The sequence below is a fragment of the Cavenderia fasciculata genome (assembly GCF_000203815.1).
Source record: "Cavenderia fasciculata unplaced genomic scaffold Scf_Dfasci-F-a-25c12.r2-5, whole genome shotgun sequence".
Taxonomy (NCBI): domain Eukaryota; phylum Evosea; class Eumycetozoa; order Acytosteliales; family Cavenderiaceae; genus Cavenderia; species Cavenderia fasciculata.
This window is the reverse complement of record NW_004457729.1, coordinates 2,767,645-2,789,684: the sequence shown is the minus strand read 5'-3', so window position 1 is coordinate 2,789,684 and position 22,040 is coordinate 2,767,645. Positions and strand designations below refer to the sequence as shown.

The 22,040-nt window shown below is 32.8% G+C and overlaps 10 protein-coding genes across 10 annotated transcripts; 5 read left to right on the top strand and 5 right to left on the bottom strand.

The window, feature by feature from the left end:
• Positions 1-260: 260 nt before the first annotated feature.
• DFA_01460 (uncharacterized protein) lies at positions 261-2,034 on the top strand (the record flags this gene model as incomplete). Its single annotated transcript, XM_004359367.1, has 3 exons — positions 261-1,374; positions 1,468-1,513; positions 1,758-2,034. The coding sequence occupies 3 exons, from the start codon at positions 261-263 to the stop codon at positions 2,032-2,034; spliced, it is 1,437 nt and encodes a 478-aa protein (XP_004359424.1).
• Positions 2,035-2,321: 287 nt separating this feature from the next.
• On the bottom strand, positions 2,322-4,969 carry DFA_01459 (Rab GTPase domain-containing protein; the record flags this gene model as incomplete). Its single annotated transcript, XM_004359366.1, has 3 exons — positions 2,322-4,576; positions 4,644-4,778; positions 4,855-4,969. The coding sequence occupies 3 exons, from the start codon at positions 4,967-4,969 to the stop codon at positions 2,322-2,324; spliced, it is 2,505 nt and encodes an 834-aa protein (XP_004359423.1).
• Positions 4,970-5,595: 626 nt separating this feature from the next.
• On the top strand, positions 5,596-5,895 carry DFA_01458 (uncharacterized protein; the record flags this gene model as incomplete). Its single annotated transcript, XM_004359365.1, has 1 exon — positions 5,596-5,895. One exon carries the CDS (start codon positions 5,596-5,598, stop codon positions 5,893-5,895), a length of 300 nt encoding a protein of 99 aa, XP_004359422.1.
• A 424-nt stretch (positions 5,896-6,319) lies between these two features.
• On the top strand, positions 6,320-7,655 carry DFA_01457 (uncharacterized protein; the record flags this gene model as incomplete). Its single annotated transcript, XM_004359364.1, has 2 exons — positions 6,320-7,297; positions 7,392-7,655. 2 exons carry the CDS (start codon positions 6,320-6,322, stop codon positions 7,653-7,655), a joined length of 1,242 nt encoding a protein of 413 aa, XP_004359421.1.
• A 253-nt stretch (positions 7,656-7,908) lies between these two features.
• Positions 7,909-10,383, bottom strand: DFA_01456 (prespore-specific protein; the record flags this gene model as incomplete). Its single annotated transcript, XM_004359363.1, has 6 exons — positions 7,909-8,151; positions 8,246-9,126; positions 9,200-9,493; positions 9,572-9,604; positions 9,755-10,178; positions 10,273-10,383. 6 exons carry the CDS (start codon positions 10,381-10,383, stop codon positions 7,909-7,911), a joined length of 1,986 nt encoding a protein of 661 aa, XP_004359420.1.
• Positions 10,384-11,871: 1,488 nt separating this feature from the next.
• Positions 11,872-13,801, bottom strand: DFA_01455 (uncharacterized protein; the record flags this gene model as incomplete). The annotated part of the gene is made up of 5 exons (XM_004359362.1): positions 11,872-12,012; positions 12,112-12,218; positions 12,316-12,691; positions 12,770-13,615; positions 13,769-13,801. The coding sequence occupies 5 exons, from the start codon at positions 13,799-13,801 to the stop codon at positions 11,872-11,874; spliced, it is 1,503 nt and encodes a 500-aa protein (XP_004359419.1).
• Positions 13,802-14,643: 842 nt separating this feature from the next.
• DFA_01454 (ankyrin repeat-containing protein) lies at positions 14,644-16,780 on the top strand (the record flags this gene model as incomplete). The annotated part of the gene is made up of 4 exons (XM_004359361.1): positions 14,644-15,283; positions 15,373-16,298; positions 16,374-16,681; positions 16,771-16,780. 4 exons carry the CDS (start codon positions 14,644-14,646, stop codon positions 16,778-16,780), a joined length of 1,884 nt encoding a protein of 627 aa, XP_004359418.1.
• Positions 16,781-16,986: 206 nt separating this feature from the next.
• Positions 16,987-17,758, bottom strand: commd5 (COMM domain-containing protein 5; the record flags this gene model as incomplete). Its single annotated transcript, XM_004359360.1, has 2 exons — positions 16,987-17,260; positions 17,358-17,758. The coding sequence occupies 2 exons, from the start codon at positions 17,756-17,758 to the stop codon at positions 16,987-16,989; spliced, it is 675 nt and encodes a 224-aa protein (XP_004359417.1).
• Positions 17,759-18,822: 1,064 nt separating this feature from the next.
• DFA_01452 (uncharacterized protein) lies at positions 18,823-20,695 on the bottom strand (the record flags this gene model as incomplete). The annotated part of the gene is made up of 5 exons (XM_004359359.1): positions 18,823-19,204; positions 19,306-19,462; positions 19,655-19,776; positions 20,013-20,076; positions 20,680-20,695. 5 exons carry the CDS (start codon positions 20,693-20,695, stop codon positions 18,823-18,825), a joined length of 741 nt encoding a protein of 246 aa, XP_004359416.1.
• Positions 20,696-20,833: 138 nt separating this feature from the next.
• DFA_01451 (uncharacterized protein) lies at positions 20,834-21,958 on the top strand (the record flags this gene model as incomplete). Its single annotated transcript, XM_004359358.1, has 2 exons — positions 20,834-20,870; positions 21,177-21,958. 2 exons carry the CDS (start codon positions 20,834-20,836, stop codon positions 21,956-21,958), a joined length of 819 nt encoding a protein of 272 aa, XP_004359415.1.
• Between the last annotated feature and the right edge of the window lie 82 nt (positions 21,959-22,040).

Genomic DNA, 22,040 nt, shown 5'->3' with positions numbered 1-22,040 from the left:
TGTGACTGACGACGCCTATTCAATATACTAACGATCTAATCGCTAACGAATTAGTTGGTTAAAGACAAAGAGATGCGGGGTTGGAGTACCGTCACACGACCTTCACCAACTCGGCCGAGTGCACTGCTATCCAACAACCTCAACTATAAATAAGAATGGATTTCCAACTTTAAATATAATATAAAATTAAATCATATTAATAATTTATCAATAATAAATATTAATTAATAATAATAATAATAATAATAATTCCAACAAAAATGAATTTTAATATCAATAATAATAATAATAGATTTGTATTAAGAGAATTCTCAGAGGAAAAAGATTTAAATGCCATTTCATCAATTCCAAGACTACCAGTATCATACAATTACAATGCATTGGAAGGAATGTCACATCCAATCGATTTCACAATCCGTCCAACTCTAACAAAGAATCATAAGATTATTGTTGCCGAAGACAGACAGGAACATCAAGCTATTGGAGCCTATGCATGTAATATCAAAGATGTGATTGTGTGTGGTGAAAAGAAGACATTGTACTATATGTTTGATATCAATGTTCATCCAGAATACCGTGGTCATTCCATTTCCAATATGTTTTTCAGAGATATTCATAGTGCCGTCAAACAAGACAACCGTTCAACCATCCTTGTCGCATCGACATCAAAGAATAATGCACCAATCAAAAAAGCAACTGGAAACATTGAAATGACTCCACAATATGATCAATGTCAGATGGCTTGGAAGGTATCCAGTCCAGTAAGAGTCAACTCACTCCCATCCAATTGTTCACAAGTTAGATTTATGCAACTATTAGAGAATGATGACATCAAAGAGAGATGGGATAATGCATTCCAACAATACAACTTTATTCCATCAAGTTTCTCAGATATCCTTGTCGATAATCAAAAATACCATGAATCAACCTATATTGCAACGATGCAATGTAATGGTCAATTGTATGAAGCATCAATCTCTATTTGGAATCAAGATTTAATATTCACACTCAAGAATCGTCAACAACAAACACAAAAACATCGTCAACTCTATTGTTGTTATTCATTGGGTGAAGATCAAGAAACAAGTGACACTCTATTTAGATACCTTTTACAACGTGTACACAATGAATTGTATTCTCAAGGCATCAATTATGTATTTGCAGGATTCTCAATGACCGATCCAATCAGACAACACTTTCCATTACTTCCAGGTATCAAATCATTAGAATTTACATCGATTGCCAGATTTTCAACTCCAACCGAATTCACTCAATTCAAATCACAATCCAATTACCCAATTTGGAATGATCCACGTGATTATGGTATTTTAATGTTATATCCAGAACAACACCAATATCAACAACAAAATAATTGTAATAATAATAATTTAATTTCAAAACTTTAAATCAATCTAAAAACTGTAATCATAGTCAACTCTTTCACAATTAACTAATATATATTGTTAGTTAAACAACTCAGCACTCAACAACCATTGATTATATCTATCGATGGGTGATATAAATAAATAAATAAACAAAATTGTATTTTTATAACTGTAAATTATTTTTGTATGCAATTGTGATAATGGAATTAATATATTTCCATTTTTTTTTATTTTTATTGCGAGAATCATCATGTCTTCAAAACAAACAAAAAAAGTACCCAAAGTACCTAAAACACCAACAATCAAAATACTTGATCCATCACTAAACAACAAAAGAAATATCAAGACATGGGTGAATCACCAACCTCTTAGAACCAAGTTAGAGAAAGCCACAACCAATTTTATCAAAGCTAACAAGAAGCTCTCTTTGGTATGTGGCAAGGAGAAGTCAATAGATAATACAATTACTTCGATGAAGAAGATAGGTGGTCTGTACAGTGATACAGAAGTAAATAGAAGATACAACCACAACGAGGTACTTAAAGCAGCAAGCGAAAATTCAGCAAAGAGGTTGGCTTATTTGACGCATGTAGTTGGTGAATGTGCAGAGCTTGTATTAAATGATGATTTGGTTTGGAGAACAAGATAGAATATTTTCGTAAAGCTGCACCTCACATCTACTCGGAGAAGGATTTATTTATAATTACCTAATGTAATGGTCAATTGTATGAAGCTTCAATCTCTATCTGGAATCAAGATTTAATATTCACACAAAAACATCTTCAACTATAAAGTGATACTCTATAGAATAATATATTATATATTGCAACGGAACAACATCAATACAATTACAGAACAACCGCAATAATAATAATTTAATTTATTGCAATCTATTGTTTAAAATAAATAAATAGAGTTTATAAAGTGTGGTGTTATTTAATCATCATCAAACCAATCATCCATATCTTCAGATGGTGGAACAAAATCATCATCTGTTGGGTGGTCTGGCGTTTCTATAGCTTTGATCTCTTTTTTTGGTTCAACCTTGATTGGTTTCTTGTTAAAACTAACCGAGGTTGTAAATCTTTGAGAATCATCTTCACTACTGCTATCAATATCTTGGTTCTTTGCAACAAGTGAGTTTTCTTCTTCTTCCTCGTCATTGCTATCGTCATTGTGCACGATAATTGGTTTTGGTGGGGATTTAATAGTAGAAGGTTTTGGTGGTGTTGAAGCTAATTTTGGTGAGACTTGCTTGGGTGATGATGAAGTTTGGGTAACTGGTTTTGTTACAGGTACTGAGGTTAATTTAGGTGATGAGGTTTTGACAATTGGTTTCTTTACTGGAATATCTTCATAATCATCATCTTTGGTTACAAATGGATTGGAATCTTCATCGTCATCATCGTCACTATCATCTTTTACAATAGTCTTCTTTGGTTTAGTGATTGGTGAAGATGATAGTTTAGGTGATGTCTTTGATACTGCTGTTGGTTTTGAGGAAGAAGAAGGAGGTGGAGTGGACGATAATTTAGGAGATGATGTCAAGGTGGTTGGTTTTGGTGTTTGTGTAATTGGTTTGGGTGAAGTTGTCGATTTAACAGGTGTAACCTTTTTAGCTGGAATATCATCATAGTCTTGATCCTTGGTTACAAATGGATTTGTATCTTCATCATCATCGTCGTCACTATTACTTCCAAGTGTGATTGGTTGTTTTTGTGGTGGTGGTGGTTGTTTTGTTGTTGTAGTTGTTTTTGTTGTTGTAGTTTTAATATCCTGTGTTTTTGGACTAGTATTTACAGTAGTAGCAATTGGTTTAACAGTCATTGTTGATGGTTTTTTTACAGGTGTATAGAATTGTTCTTCATCGATATCTTGGTCTTTAGTTACATATGGGTTTGATGATTCATCGTCGTCATCCTCTTCAAACTCACTTAGATTTACATTATTGGTAGTGGTTGGTTTGGGTTGGTTCTTTTGTCCACTAAATACACTTTTAAACAACGATTGTTTCTGTTGTGGTTTTGGTTCGTCATCATAGAAACTGTCCATTGCATCTTCACTTGCTGGATCGAATTGATCTACACTTGTTATCTTTGTTGGCATTGCTTTTTTAGCTGGTGTAACTGTTGTAGTGGCAGTGGTGGGTTGTGGAGCCTGTTCTTGTGATGCTGGTTGTGGTTTAACTTCTTCTTTTGACAATCCCATTAATCTTGAAAAGAATCCTCCTGATTTTTGAACTGGTTGAGGTTGCTGTTGTTGAGCTGGTGACGGAGGTGATTGATGTGGTTGGGCTGGTGGTGCGGATATAGGAGGTTTGGATTGTGGGGCCATCGGTGGAGATGTCGATGTCGATGATGGTTTACCTTGTAAAGTAGGTGATGGTTGTTTTGGTGTCTGTTGTGCAGCCTGTTGTTGTTGTTGTTGTTGTGCAGCCTGTTCATCTTGTTTTCTTTGAGCTTGTTTTTCCTTTTCCAATCTAATATGATCTAATCTTTGAGCATGTTCGGTATAGGATTGCTGTTGGGTAAGCATTGTCACCTCGGTGACTGCTGATTCAAACTCTAAACGATTTCTCTCCAATTGCTGCATGATGACGTTTCTCTGCATATAGAGGAACGGAATGTTTAGAAAACTAATGACAGCACGCAGTCCGTAGGCATTCAACATGGAAGCATCGACATGTCGCATTTTGGAGGGACGGGTGTCGCACAGTGCGTCAATCTCACCCATCGATATCTGTTTGGACCAATCACCATGATCTCTAAAGTTGGTGACAATCAACACAAACGATTCCTCTGGCACCTTGTGCAACTCCTTTTCAACGTATTGAAATGTCCATCGTTTATGTGGATTGACCATAAATATGACGGCGTGTACATTCTTCATAACATCGACCGTCTGAGCATCCAAACTACTAAATTTAAAACTACCACTCTTTTTTGTCGCCACAACACTTGCCTGTTGTTGTTGTTGTACATCTGCATAGAATGATTCCACTTCCATCTCTTCTTCTTGTTTTGTTTTAGCTTCTTGATCATTGGTAGTGGTAGATGTTTTTGAAGCTGTAGTAGTGCTACCTTTACTATTACCACCAACTTGTAACTGTAAAGCTGAAGAAGATAGTTTGTTTTTGTTTGTTGATACATCTACAACATCCCATACTTCAACATCAACAATATCATCAGTATCTACAAAATGAATGAATGTGTATTAGTTTAATGTTTTATATAATCTATCCTATCATCTATCATTTACTTTTATAGTTCCAATTAATATGAGCTATTTGAATCTCTGGTGTTGGTGTGTATTCTTCAGTATGTGGTCTCCCTTGCAACCTATTAAAGAGTGATGTCTTTCCTGTATTCCTATCACCTTTTATCACTAATTTAACTGTTATAACAATCAAAAAAAGTAAGTAAGTAAGTTTCATCAGTCATCAGTCATCTTGTTCAACCAAACAACATACCATGATATTTTGTAGCTTTAGTATTCAACTTTCTCTTTAACTCTCCGTCCATCAGAGCAATCTCTCTTTGTCTGATTTCATCTGCCGTGAGCATACGACCATTTTCATTTCCCATCTTCTCTCTCTCTCTCTCTATGGAATATGAATGTAAATGGCTATATATATTTATATATATATATATATATATATGTATATGTGTGTAAGTCTACTTTAACTTTAAAATAGATCAAACACTGATACTTTGCACTCTCTTTTCAGATGAATTTTCTTTTGCCATTTTCGGGTCAATATTATTTTAAATGGGTCTATATTTATTTATTTATTTGATCCCTTTTATTATTATTTAAAAAAAGGGACTAGATTTAATAATAATAGTTAGTTTTGACAATGATATTTTAATTCAAAAAAGGAAAACTATTCTTTTGGAGGAGTGGAACGAGGGAAGAGGGGTTCCCAATTCTGTGTATGATTATTATTATTATTCATCCCACGAGCACACAAGATTTAAAAATTGTAATGTGGGTGGTTGGTAGTGTGACTATAGTCATTAAACTCGCCAGCAGCATGCAAGCTATATCATATGATGATTGGTTTCTATTATTATTATTATTATTATTTTTAATTATAGTCATCTATACCATACCAAATTCTACCATTTATTAATTATATTTATTTATTTATTCATTTATATTCAATTACTATAGATAATAACTAGATAGATAGATAATATATATTTATATAATGTTTAAAAATAGAAATAATCAAATAATAAGAATCATCTTTATTTTTTGTACAATACTATTATTATCATCAACAACATTTGTAGACTGTAAATTTATTGATCATAATCTTAGTCACTCTTCATTGGTCAATTTAAAATGTCTACATCCTTCTACAATGTGTACAGAACAAATCATAAAAGATAGAATTAATAATTGCAAGTCTTTAGATCAACCAACCAATATCATTGGAAAATGTATTAAAGATGCTGTCATTCAAAATAGAAGTTGTAAAGATTCTTGTACTAAAGAACATCTTTAAATGAACCGTTCATTCGAATGATTGACTATATAGTTGTATTACATTGCTTGTCCATAAAGTCGATGGTGATGATTGTTAGAATTCCATTTGGATTGCTGCAAACAGTCAATCAACCTCGAATCTCCTCAATTCTCTTTTCTCTTTTCTCATTTCACCACCCCCCCTCCCACGTAGACAATCATCATTCACTTTCCAAGAATGGACAAGAGCCCGATCCCTTCCTCTTTGTAACACAAGATCAAAAAATAAAATAATTCGATCACAAAAGAAACAGTGGTGCGCCTCTCAATCACTTTTCCCTCCTTTGAAAGTCTTTTTTGACCTCCTCCTCCTTTTGTTTATTTATTTATTATTATTATTTGTATTTATATCTATATCTATATCTCTACCTCTATTTTTGGAATAAGATAGATACTAAAGAGAGATGAGAGGAATTAAAGATCATTTAGTTAGCAATGAAACATTATCATCACCACATTATTTGATGAGAAATAACAGATGGTATTTAGTTGTGCAATCAGATGGCAACGTCGTTATTTACGACGGTCCTGTTTTTGAGCACAGATTCAGTGTTTGGAGAACTAAAACCAATGGAAGAGGAACAGGTCCCTACAAATTAAATGTTTTATCAGATGGTGATGTTGTCTTGACAGACTATTACTCTACCGTCATTTGGAATAGTGCTACTGGTGGACGTGGTGTCTACCCATTCCGTCTAGATTTGACTGAAAACGGTCAACTCGAGTTGAGAGACGGTCGTAATATTTGTCTTTGGACCTCACATTACCCAGAGCCAGAATGGACTGACACTTTATCATCTGTCACTTCTTCCATCATGTCTGGTGTTTTATCTGGTATTGCATCGACTACTGTCACTACAGCAGTATCTCAACCAAGATATGTTGTTCGTACACCCACATCAACTACCTATGTCAGCGGACCTCCAACATACGTCCGTACACCACTCTTTGCACCACCAGTTGTCCAACCACCACCACCTCCCACCGTAATCATCACTCAACCACCTCCAACCGTCATTGCTCCACCAATGATGGTAGCACCAATGATGTCTGCTCCAAGATGTGGCACACCAATGATGTCTACTCCAATGATGTCTACCCCAATGATGTCTGCCCCAATGATGTCTGCACCCATGATGTCCGCTCCAATGATGTCTGCACCAATGATGCCAATGACAGTTGTAGACACTGGTGTACCATGTGGATGTGCCAGCAAGAAATATCATAATGTTGGATGTCCCAACTACGTCAACCAACACCCCATTCCAGGCAAGTCATTCCTCCGATTCGATGGTTTCATGGGAGTCAATGAACAACTCTTATCAGGATCATGTAATGCACTCCAAAATGGTGCATATAATCTTGTCATGCAAGATGATGGTGTAAGTACCTAACCCTTTACCTTTACCTTTATTTTCTAGCCAAAGAATGATTAATTTATTAATTAACTAATTTCAATGTTAATGTGATTTTTAGAATTTGGTACTATATAGAGGAACAAAATGGACATCAAGAAATGCAATTTGGTCAAGCAAGACAAATAATAAGGGTAGAGGTCCATACAGATTTGTTTTACAACAAGATTGTAATGCAGTTATATACGATGCCTACAACACTGCCACATGGGCATCAAACACCCATAATAGATCAATTCCCAAGTCATTGAGAGTCACTGCAAATGGAGGATTGGCTTTAATCGATTACTATGACAATGTTATTTGGTCTTGTAGTGGTCGTTAAAAATACACAAATTAAGTAAGGAATGTACCTTACTGTCATCCCATCCCATCCCCATCCTATAGATAGGACATTAGATATATTTATAATAATATATATATATGTCTATCATTGTTGATATGTATATATATATATTTATAATAATAATAATAAGTAATAATAATAATTAATAGTAATAATAATTAATAAAAAAAAAAAAGATCAAAGTTGATTGATTGGTTGAGTGATTTGATTTTGATTTATTTTAATTTTAAATTTAAAACAATTTGACGTTACATTCGTGACAGTATGGATTAGAATTTTTGGTGACACAGTGACTTGGATCCGACAAGGATTTCTTACAAAAAGTACAACTGAAACAAGCTTGATGCCATTTCTTTTGGTCGATACTAAATGATAGGTTCAAATCACTGATTGGTTTCTCACATTTCTGACAAAGACTTGCAATAATTGCATAATGTTCATTACACAATATCTTTCCTTTATGTGCAAATGTAATCTAAATAAATAATAATAATAATAATAATGATATTAGTATTAGTTGGGTTGGGAAATAAATAAAATATATATTTTTTTTTTTGATTCTTTCATACCATTAAAGATTTGTTACAAGTTGAACAATGACTCTCTGAAAATGATTTATCATGACATTCTTTACAAAAGAGTTTATCTGATCTTTCGATATAGGGGACATCTTCAACATCGATGAGATGTTTGTTGCAACATGAACAAAAGAGGTGGTGTGGATGCCAAGATTTACCACAGGCATCGATCTTTAGGTCACCTGTGATGGGTTCATTACACTTGCCACATTTCTTTAGATTACTACCAAAAGTTGAAAACATCTTGTCAAACTCACCAATGACGTCTTTGGTCTCCACACGTTTAAGTGGAGCACGATGTGGAGAAATGAATTTGTTGGTGTAGTTTGGTGGAGGATTTTTAGCTGGAGTATTGGGTGTTGAATGAATAGAGAGTCCGATAAATTCATCGGCATTGAGTAATTCGTTGATCAATGGTTGTTCAGATCCAAGACCTCCCAATCCAGAGATAATACTTGCATCTTGAGCACCCGATGCATTGGATGATTGATCAGATCCACCATGTTCGTTTGCACCATTAATCGATAGAGTTGTATTACTATCTGATACCTTGTCCAATATCTCTAATATATTATTTGTTGTATTATCCATATCTATATCTGACATTGATACACCACTATTTGTTGTATTTGTTGTATTAGTATTATTTTCATTATTATTATTATTTTTTAATTCTTGAGATTGTTGAGATGGTAATGGTGGTGAAGATATTGATGGTGAAGTAACTGCAGATGATGTTGTTGATGATGGTGGTGCTGGTGCTGGTGAATGATCAACCGTTATTTTAATATTATTTTGATTCAAATTATGAGCAAAATCATAAAGTGATTGAGCAAATCCAAGTACACTAATTGAATTTCTATTAATGAAATCTAAAAAAAGTATATAAAGATGGATGAATAGATTAGTTTGGGTAGATATAGATATATATATATTATTACATACCATGAGAAGTTAAATTAGAATCCAATTTAATATTATTTGATTGAACTGTTTTAATAATTGAATCAAATGAAGCGAGTAACCATTCTCTTTCCTTTTCCTTGGTATCTGGTTTCTCACCGATATTGGTAACTTTAATATTCAACTTGTCCAACAATTGAATGACAAATGATACATTGTAAAGGAATTGACATGGTTCTTGAATGGAAAGTGTCGATAATGTTGATAACCATTCATTTAATAATATAATATTTTTGTTATTGTTGTTTGAATCATTTTCATTTGATTTTGGTGATTCTTTAAAAAAAGTGGAAAAGAAAATAAAAAGTTAATATACTATAATAATAATAAGTAATTATTTGATATGTAACATACCTGGAGGAGGTTGAGTAAGATATTTATCACTATCTTTAATAGTATTAATCCATTTATCTCTATCTTCTTCGGTTTCGGCTTGTAGTAGGATGGTAGGGTACCCCTTGTGTGACAATTTAAAGCAATATCCGGGTTGAGTGACCGTATCAACTTCAATCTTCCAATTGGGAATTGATAGTTTACCCTTTAGTTTGGCTTCTGGACCTTCGTAGTAATAGAGTATCATGTCTTTGAGTACGAACCAACGTTTCTTCCATTGTCCCTTTCTAAGACCTGCGTTGGCTTGTTTCTTGAGCCATCCACTAAAATCTGATATACCGGCCATTTGCAAGGCACCTGGTTTGAAAGCAACCGATTTTGATCTATTTCTAAAGTTTTCTTTGGTGGGTTCTGGTTCCTTTTGAACGGCACAGCATTGTTGCATCTGTGGTACCCAATCTTTCATCTCTTCCTCAGAGTCACTCGACATCCAATATTGAATGGAATCATCAATTTGATGAGACACCTTGAAACAAAACGGTCTTCCATTTGGTCCCTTTAATGCTGTTGTAATCACTCCACATCTTGCCAATGGAATGAAATGAAGTATTTTATCTTGTTCAACTTTCTATAAAAAAAAAAAACAAATCAAAAAAAGGAATGTTAGTAGTGTTCCAAGTGGTACAACTACTACTAGTATTGTTATTATTATTACTACATACACTCTTATTTTCATAGACATAAAGGATTCTATTTTTCAAGACGCAATGTCTTTTTTTCCATGTCTTTCCATCAGTTGTTAAAATTGATACTTGACCTTCTTTAATCTCCATTCTTTTTAAACTATGCACTACTATATTATACTATACTAACTTCTAATTTAGATAAAACTATTTTTAAAACAATTGGTGGATGGAAATCAGGATATTAATATTAATATTTAATTTTTGTTTTTTGGAATTGATTATTATAATTGGATTGATTGATTGATTGATAGAGTGATTGATTGACAACAAAATAAAAAAAGGAAAAAGTAAATGAAGAATAATAGGATTTCGGTATAGTTGATTGATGGTGTGCAGCTGGTTGGGGTTGGGATTGATTATTTTCTAAAAGTTGACTTGTCTTGTTAGCTAGCTAGCTTAAGCTTTGCTTACTTTTTAAAAAAAGTTGATGATAATTTAATTTATCTGTTATATATTTTACAATCACAACAATCACCTCCCTTACTTTATCTCAAAGTTTTGATTGATTGATTTCACCAATAATTATTTTTTTTTTAATCCAATCCAACCACCAATCTATTCTTTCTTAGGTGTGGTGATGGTGTGTAGGTAGGTGGGGTGGGGGTGAATTAAATTCTATATGTTTAAAACAAAACCTCTCCCCTACCCACCACCTACCACCATTTTGAATAAACAAGCAAAATAGTCAGAATCTCACATGATGATGGTGATGATGAATAACTATAAGTTATACGTTATTATACCACCAATTGGTTTTATGTTGAATAAATGATTGACTATGACCTATGACTATGACTATGATTTCACGATCGATGTGATGCGATGTGTGTGTGATACATATAAAAATTTTAAACAACATTCTCATACAATGCAATGGAATTGTGTGTGTGTGCGTGCGTTATATATGTATGTGGGATTGTATTCATTCATGAACTATTGACAACTCTTCATTCTCTCCATCTTATCTTACTTACAGATTAATTGAAACGTATTTAATAATAATAATAATAATAATAATAATAATAATTGTAATAGCTAACTAACTAACTCTAACTTGAAGTATTTGAATTATAATAATTATATAAATAAAAAGGTGAAGATGATGTGATAAATGATCAGTTGCCCACCGATGAAGATAAATAATCAATTGTATCTCCTACTGTTGCTGATTTAAAAATATATGAGAGGCGACCCTAAAAATTACCGCTCTGAAGGCTAACATCGTTGAGGCGCTCACAAAAAAAAAATCGTCGCCCGCTGCTTTTCAGAGAAACAAAAGGCAAAGGGGTGTTGTGTTTTGTGGGCAATCTCTGAGTTTCGGTAAATTTTGTTGTTTTGTTTAAAAGAAATTTATTATTATGGCAATTTTCATAAAAAATAGTATTAACTAATAGATAGATAAATAAATCATGATTGTTGATGTGACGATGGGTTGTTCCGATTGGTAAAAATATCATGATTACCACTACTACTAATAAATCTATCCATTATTATATTTCTTGAGAGTTTTGTATTATTATATTATTATTATTATTATTATTCTGAATTATTATTATTATTTATATAATTAAATTATTATTGTTTAAATTTTGAGAGAAAAGTAGCAAAGTTGGTTTCAAATTCATTAATTTTGGCTGAATCTACTTGACCAACCTTATTTTCTGACAATTGAATTGGTGAAAGAATTTGGTATTGACTCTTTGATTGTGGTTTGGTCTATAGACATTGATAGTTGGTTTTAGGAATATAGGATTGTTAATAATCTTGGAAAGAGTGTAGTTTTTTTTTTTTTTTTAGATGAGAGTTTAAACTTACAACTTTTCCACTAGAAATTACAGATAATAATTTATCAACATCGGCATCTTTTTGGAAAGAATGAGTATTGATTATATATACATTTGACTTGTTTTGTTCAACAAGAGCTAAAAAATAAATAAAAAAAAAAAAAGAATAATGATTAATTTCTTGATTTCTTGAATTTGGTTCTTTTCTTTCTCTGTCTTTTTTTCTATTATTTACACTTAAATAATTCAGCCTTTGCTTTTGGAGAAGTAGTAATTGGTTCAGAGGTAGCAAATGGTTGGAAAGAGTCACCATTGTAACCAGCGGTGAAGAAATTTTCGGCTTGCGATGCGTCCAATTGAGAGAATGGAGGAATGATTCCTTTAGAGTCCTTGACCATAAAGACAATGTCGGATGGTGCAGCATATTCGTTGGTGTCAAATTGAACTGGAGTGGTTGATACAGTCTTTTTTGGTGAGGCAAATCTTTCAATCACATCGAATTTCTTGTTGGCTGGTGATTCCAATGGATAAGAGATGGCATCAAAGATACGATATACACCATCCTTATTCCATAATGATCCTTGTGATACAACTGATCCACTTTCAAATTTCTAAAAGAAACAAAAAAATTTAATAAGTATATTTTGATTTGATTTGTTTTGATTAGTTTTATCTTTTTTTTTGTTTACCTTGTTTAATAAATAACCATCATTAAAAACCAAGATATTTTTGTTATCATGAGTACGATAAATATCGGCAGAGGTAGAGAGGGTTTGAGTTGATACAAAGTGGGCTTGAGAGATGGCAGAGAGGGTCTTGCGGATGTTTTCGGTGGATTGGGCACCGGCAATGACAGCAATACCACGCTTGATATCGATAATGTTAAAGGCTTGGCCACCGACGAGACCGTATTGTTGTGGCGAGTCGACGACGAGGGATGGAGCGAGGTAGAGGGTGATGGGGTGCTTGAAATCACCGACCTTGCCTACGAGGGTACGTGGCAGGATGTGGTTGAGGTAGAGTGCGTTGGTGGCATCGCCAGTGACGGTACGAATGTGTGCCTCGACGGCACGGCTGCTACCGAGGGCAGCGTCACCTACAAAGATCGACTTGTGTGTGCCAATGTGGTCCTTGACCAATTCAAGAAGTTGCTTGTACTGTGCGACACTGATGACGTTGCCATTGTTGGTCTTGGCAACTTCAGCGTCGAGGTAGTAGTTGGTCGACTTGGTCTCTGATGCTACTTGCACCGAGATCTGTCCGTTGGCTTCCTTTTTGCCTTGTGATTGTTGGAAGAGTACCTTTTCAGAGGCATTACGGAATGCTTGAAAGGTTGGTGTAATCGAGTAACGGTTCAACGTCCAGTTCAATTCATAGTCGACACCTTGACGTTCCATTGGAAAGTATGATACATCGGATTCTTCAATCTGTTGTTCATTGACCAATCCCTTTCTGTCACGCTTTCTTCTTGCTGCTTCATACACTGATGATGATGAAGTTAAGTTTCTTACACTTGATACATTATTAATTGGTTTCTATATAGAAGAGACGATTATGATTAGTTATCTATATCTATCTATATATAGTATCATTTATCTTTCATATGATCATCACATCACATCTCACGTTAGATATGCAATGAAATATGTATGATGATGATCATCATCTTTATCATATGTTATACATACAACCAAGAGGGAGACAGATCTTTTAACAAACATGATGATATATAACTAATAATTTATGTAGTGATGATGAGTTTACTCTTGCTGTCGTCTTCTTCTTTCTCTTCTTCAATAACTATCTATCTACAAAAACTACTACTTCTGATCAGTTCTCACTGTTTTTCTGTCATCGTCCTTGCGCTCTCTCACTTCAAAAAAAAAAAAAAAAAAATTTGATCAAATTGATCATGTCTCCAAGTCTGGACATTCCTTCATTATTTCCTATGGCTCTGATAGTTAGTTTAAATATTATAATAGTTAATATCTGAAATGAGTATATATATATATATAGGAAGAAAACAAGTTGACAACAATGAAGAGTATATCATTAATAAAGATATGATATCTTCTTTCACTTATTCATATGACAAGAGAGATAATGAAGTCTAATTTATCTAGATCGCGATGTTCGTAACAAACATTCTATCTATACATGAGATAAGGGTAGACGAGGTGGTATTTAAATTTAATGCATTACCCATGATGGTCGACTTATCTTTTCTTTGCAGCCGGTTACAAAATATACAAAAGATTTTTATTTTTTAAAAACCTTATTATTATTTTCTTTTTAGAGATATTCATTCCGAAAAACATACCTATTAGAGAAAACGACAAGTTCACTTTCTTTTTATACATTTTTATACCAAGGTTGTACTATTTATATTTATTTATATCTTTATCTATTTATTTATTTATTTATTATTTATTAAAAGTGGTGTTGTTGTATCGTTTAAAATATTTGTCACGTGAAAGGAGAGAGAAGGTTAATATTAATATAAGTATAGTAGTAATAATAATAATAAGAATAATAGTAATAATAATAACAACAACATAACAATATGATGGATACTTTACCATCTACAACAACAACTACAACTACGACATCTGTAGATAATGATACATTTACCATTAAAACAGAAGTACCTATTACCATTATACCAACACCTAAACATGATACTTCTGCAGCCTATGCAAAGAGTCAAGACGACTTTTCAAGTAGTGTATTTGACCAAATAGTGACAGCTATCAAACTGAACAACTCCAACATGTTACAGCAGATAGTCAACAAGGATCAACAAGGTTTTAGAGCTGCTGTCAATGACTATGACTCTAAAGGAAAGACACCTCTCTACATTGCAACACAAGATAAATGTTATACAGAATTGGTTCTATTACTATTGGAACAAGGTGCCAATGTTAATAAACAAGTTAATCTCTCAGATAGTGAAAATACTACTACTACTACTACTACCTCTACTTCTACTTCGACAACAATTGTAACACCAACAACACCGTTTTCATTGGATGGATATAGTAAACCAGCCAATCGAGAATCGGTAATACATTTGGTTGCTAGATCGGGTGATTCCGATTTATTGACACTTTTCATTGAACACAAGGCAGACCGTGATGTATTGGATTCAGTCAATCGTACTCCAATCATGTTGGCTGCTGCCAATGGTAAAACTGAATGTGCAAGTATGTATATATACACAATATACTCTCTCAAAGCTTACATTGAAGACAAGTTATTAATATACCTTTATTTTGTTTTATTATTTTTTAAGGATTATTGGTATTATCAACAATTAATTTAACATTGATTGATTTATATCAAAAGACAGCATTACATTTGGCATTGGATTTTGGTAATGAAGATATTGCAGGAACTATAACTCACAACGGAGGTGATTTAACCGTTAGATATCATTACAAACCTGCGACACAGAAAGGAAAACAACGTATTGTTACACAAACATTGTCGGGTGATCCAAGTGGTCTCCCAGAGATTGCTATCATTGGACAATTGGATCGTTATGGACATATTCGTCGTGACTCTCAAGCTCTTAAAGAAACACAGTTGTTACAATCAATCCAAGAACAAACAGATGACTTGGCTGCAGACCAAGAGGAACCAGCAGAATTGACACGTGAACAAATAGAATTGGAATTGAGTAGAGCTGCCAAATGGTGTAGAATGATGAAGAATTGGGTACCTGGTAAAAAGAGACCAAGTAAAGTTGATTCTAGAGCAATCAAGGGTATACCAGACCGTGTGCGTGGACAAGCTTGGAGATTATTGTCAGAGAGTGATTTGATGCTTCAAAAGAACAAGACACTCTACGAATCACTTTTAGAACAATCGTCACAGAGTGAGTTGGTCATTGACTTGGATGTCAATCGTGCCAGCAGAAACCATATTTACTTTAGAGAACGTTATGGACAAGGTCAAATATCATTGTTTAACGTACTCAAAGCATACAGCAACTATGACCAAGAGATTGGCTATACACAGGGTATGAGTTCAATCGCAACCCTCCTAGTCATGTACCTGCCAGAGAATGAAGCATTTTGGACAATGGAAAGAATCATGAACAAACCAGAATATGGAATGCGTGATCTCTTTACATCTGGTCTACCAAAAGTACATCAAATGATGTATGTCTATGATAGATTATTAGAACAACATGTACCTTTGGTTTATAAACATTTTGTATGAAACAAAAACAAACAAATAATTAAAATAATAATAATAATATTAATTAATTTAATCTTTTTTTAATTTTAGGAATCAATGAGTATAGCATCAGTAATTTATGCAACAAAATGGTTTATTATTTGTTTCTTGGATACATTGCCATTTTCAATATGTCTTAGATTGTGGGACCTTATATTTAGTAAGGGGTACAATATAGTGTATTCTGTTGCCATTACATTGATTAAAATGAATGAAAGAAATCTACTCGACAAACCTTTTGAAGATTGTTTCCAAGTTTTCAAGAGTATTGAAGATATGAAACTGAATGAAGATACATTCATTGCCATGGTCATGAAAAATAAGTTTAGTTCTAAAAAAATTGAAGCCTTGGAGAAAAGGTACAAACAAACTCTTGTCCAACCAAATGAAGATCCTTCAAAAAAATCAATTAAAAAAGGAAGATTTAGTAGATTCTTTAAGTAATAAGTAATAATTAAAAATAGTAATAATAATAATAATAATATTAAAAATAATAATAAAATAATGTAGTAATATTAATTTCCCTCCCCCTCCCCCTAAAACTATATATATATGATCTTTTTTAAATAATACAAAAAAAATATGTGTAAATAATTTATTATTAGTATACTACTACTTTTGTGTGTGGATGGACAACTGGATAGATATCTATCTATCTATTCGATTATTTATCAATTTTCAAAATTGGTAATTGATCCAAATCTTCCATATCTTTTAATACTTTTGATACATTGTATCTGAGTTTATGGAACATATCGACACTAACTTCAAATGTTCTCTTGTTTCCTTTGGTATCGGTAGTTTCCATTAAAATGATGGGATGAAGAATACGAGATGTAAAACTACTGCTAATGATGACATCTACTCTCCATTTTAAGGTTTCCAATTGTGGGAATAGAATCTTATCACTCAACACTTTATCGATTAATTCTTTACGACTATCAAGATATAAAAAGTATTAGAGATTTGTCAGATCTTTTAAAGGAATAGATAGATATTATTGATCATTGATCATTTATGTTTGACAGCACATACATATTTGTGTAAACTTTTTGTAAATCTGTTAAAATGGTTGATGGTATCTTGAGTTCTGTTAAATCTGTAATAAAGTATTCTACAGAAACCTTTGTCTTGATTGCCAACTTTAATATATAATAGATACCAGTGAATAATATTGATGATTGATCATCTTGTTGTTGTGTTTGTTGTGTTTGTTGTTGTTGTGAAGCTATTGATAGTTTATCGTGAATCTCTTTTGTGATTTGATTAAACTTTTGATATTCTTGTTGATTGCTGTCTATTTTCTTTGCTTTGAGGTATGATACAACCAATGATACGATCTGTCTACAGTAGGATTGTTCTATTTTAGCTAGTATAGGCAACACATTCTTTACTTCGGTTGGTGTGTTGTATCCCAAGAATGATATTCTATCCATGTTGATATATGTATATGATATGTATTTATAGGTATATAAAAGTAAGTTGTGCTTTAACTAATTACAAACATACAAGAGTAATATATCTACAACTATGAAATAATAATCTAAATAATGCAATGAATGTCATGATTGGAAAGTGACAAACCTTTTCAAAAATTAAAATCTTTATTTAGTCATTGACCCTTTTCTCTTTGCATCCATGGATGTTTAGAAGTAATTTATATACAAATTAATAAATTTATTCAATGGGTGTAGCAGGAGGTTCTTTAACACTGGTTTCTATCTTTGGTTCAAATGGTCTTTTAAACTCTACCTTGTCACCATCCACCGAAAACCCATACATACAAAGTATTGTACTTCCAAGAATGTTGCATTGGAATGGTCCCGGATGAGGATAAACAAAGTGGTCCTATCCTTGGATGTTGATCGAATAATGTTTGCATCCATGAAAATTATATGGTTTCAAAATCCCCTTTTCTTGTAAATGAAAGATTGTAATATGGTCAAGGTATATATCTGAGGTCCCTGTGCTGCACAAAAAGGTTACAGCCATGATTGTGTCAGGCTCGCCTATTTTAAAATAAGTGCGGTATAAACATCTGGAATAGGAGAAAATTAGAATAGAATAATCGGATCACATACCATAAAGACGACTTACCTATTTCTTCCTGTTTGACAGTTTGGATCATGCACCCTGGAAAAGGGGACAAAGTAGCAAAACTTCATATCTTGCAAGTCACCAGGATAGAGGGAACCATTCCATGCAATAGGATAGTCTTTCCAATCATAATTATGATTCATTTTTACCAGAACCAAAAATAATACTTTTTACAGACTAGACTGATAAAACATAAATTCTACCGAAATATATTTTCATTCAAAGTTGGTAAATTATTTATTAAATAAATAAAAATATGATAACATGAAGTTAAATGAAAAGGTTTTTAGGTGAATGGAAGATACCTTTTTGATTAAATTATCATAATCGATGGATTCTTTAAATGTGGGTTGATTCTTTCAAGATTAATGTGCAATTCATGGACTAGAGCATTGGTATTTATTTATTCAGTGGGTGTTGGATCATTGGTCTCTATCTTTGGTTCAAATGGTCGTTTAAACTCTACTTTGTCGCTGTCAATGGAAAAACCATATATAGATAGAATTGTACTTCCAAGAATATTGGTTTCATTATAGTTGGAACCGTACTTTTGGTTTTGTCCTTGAACTGATGGGGTAGGATAAACAAAGTGGTTTTTTCCTTGGATGTTGATTGAATAGTGAGAGCTTCCCTGAAAATCATATTGTTTCAAAACACCTCGAGAAGATAATGAACGGAGAGTATCATTTCCAAGGTAAATATCAGAGGTACCAGTGCTGCATAGAAATGTCACTGCAACAATCTTGTCTAGCTCCGATTCCTTAAAATATGTGTGGTAGAAACATCTTTATAATAGAGCAGAGATAGATAGAGGAGAGAGAGGGAGTGTTAATTAATTGATTATTGAGATCCTGAATTCTGAGCTATATATAAAATTAATATTTACCTATTTCTTCCAGTTCCACTAGGATCATGTACTAACCCAAAAGGAATAAAGTCTTTGAACTTTATAGTAGTATTGTCTTGGGGATGGTGGTCACCTTTCCATTCAATTGGAAAGTCCTTACAATCATATATATGATTCATTCTCTCTGCTCCTAATCCTAGGATAACAATGAAAAAATTTTCTAATTTGCCCTCGAGCTTCCCCTGTTAATTGAATTAATCGATAATATTATTTATTATTATTCACTGAATGGGTAATCTATAGATTATATTCATATTCATAGTTTTTTAAATAGGGGTTTGAACCTTGACTGTGATTGGTTCAAATGGCCTGTTAAACTACTTTTCACCATTAACTGAAAATCCATAGGTACAAAGAATGGTACTTCCAAGGATGTTGATTTGACTAGATTCTGGGGTTGGATAAACAAAATGGATCTTTCCTTGGATATTGATTGAATGATGTAAGATTCTATCAAAATAATATGATTTAACCACATTATGTTTTTGTAAAAAAGAAAGAGTTCTAACTCCAAGGTATATCAGAGACACCAGAGATGCACAGAAATGTCACAGCAACGATATTATCTGGTTCAGATACTTTAAAATATGTGTGGTAATAACATCTAAATTTTAGAAGTGAATGAATAAGTTAGATTTAATTAGAACTACCTGTCCAATATAAATAGAAATATATATTAAATTTACCTATTTCTTCCAGTGGTTGGACTTGGATCATGTACTATTCCAAATGGTATAAAATCTTTGAATCCTATATTAAATGACAGGATCCTTTCCATTCAATAGGAAAGTCCTTCTGATCAAATTTAGTACTTATCATTATTATATTATAATATTTTGTAATACAATGACAAAGAAAAAAGAGATAAATAAAAAAAAGACTCAGTGAAGTATTATCTTTGTTTGTTTCTTTATTTTTTAATTAAATTATTTTATTAATATTTTTATATATTTATAATATTATAGATTTATATTTAATTCTATATCTAATCGGATACCTGAAACTTTTTAATTTAATTTAAAAAATATCAAACATCACCTTGCAACTTTTGTTGTTGGTTTGTCAATCTTTGATTGCTAGCATGCTTTCGAACAAGTATATCTATAGCTATACCTATATCTATAGAATGAGTAATGATTTCACAAAACATAAAGAGTTAATAGTGTTGGGTGCGAAAGCACTACTCAACCTTTCAAAGGTTGATAAATGCTTGCTTGTTGGTTCAATAGCTTTCCCTTTTGTCTTTAATTGTAAATATCATACATAAGATACAAACAGATACATCGATAGATAGATGGATAGATGGATAGATGGACAGTGCATAGTATACACTATCTATTTATATCAATAAACGATGTTCCATACACATATTCTAACTCTTTTTAATTTGTATATATAGACGTACAATTTTATGGGTTGGCAAGCCAGTCTACAATAGAAAGCTACTGTCTGAATAGTGTAGAAAGGTTAGGTCAAGTTCATCAACAACTGATGCAACGTGACTTTAATGTACTCTCAGACCGAGATATTGGAGAAATGGCAAGGTATGTCAATTCTTCCAACAAATTGCGTCGTATATTGTCTACCTCTGAAGTAGTGAGGATGCTAGTTAGAATCATCCTCCTTGCAGACCATATGTTCTTGGGAGTCTCCAATGATAAACTACCCTTGTCAGAGGACACGATTGAGCGCATTTACTCTACTTTGTGTACCAAGACTTTAATGTTGGATTGCATTTCATTGTTACAATCAATCCTACCACATGGTATGAATTAACTCTATCTATCTATCTATCTATAGTTCAATTTGGGAATGTAAAGATATTAATTAAACCTCTTTCTTTTGTATAGTCAGACAAATACCATACCAAGACATTATGAATGCAATGTTGGTATATCAAATATCACAACCAACATGTTATGTTTTGGCATGTGCAATATTAGAGACAATGACAAAGAGAAAGGATACAATCGAACCATTCATCGCTAGAGGTATGACGACGCTGGTTGGACATTATTTAGCAAGGGAGTTCAAATCAGAGTATGCTAAATTACGAGCCTATTGGACACAGATTGCAACTGAAATCTATCCCTATCGATTTAAATTCAATATGTCACCATTTGATCGAATGTACATCGAGGTATACTACCATAAACGTCATCATCTATGGATCCCACAAGAATATAGAATCACTCCTCATAAAATTTTAAATGATATGCTATCTGATGGGGGAGCTCTTTACTTTGGTTTCATTGCTCCTTGTAATATTTTATGTGGCAAACTTTTAAATCCCAAAAGATTGTCATATCTCTTTTACAAGCCTGTTGAATCTACAACAGCACGATACATGTTGTATTCAACGTACACATCTACTTTATTGATGTTCTATTCATTCTTTATACCAGGTGGTAAGGGAAAGTTATACCTTATCGGATCGTTATTATTCTCGACTACGCTAAATTCCTTTTTCACGACATTGCGATCACACCAATTACAAAGTGGTTCTCTTTACAAGGAGTTCAAACAATTGTATCAAACTTCACCCATTATCAACGGTTCAACCTTTTTTGATAACCAAAAATCTATTTCAATTGTAAAAGATAAATCACAAATTCTTAATCACCATTTTTAATTAATTAAAAAATAAATTAAAGTTATTCACCTTTTCCACATGGAAAACACTTCCTTTTAGGAAAGAAAAGCAATTCAATATT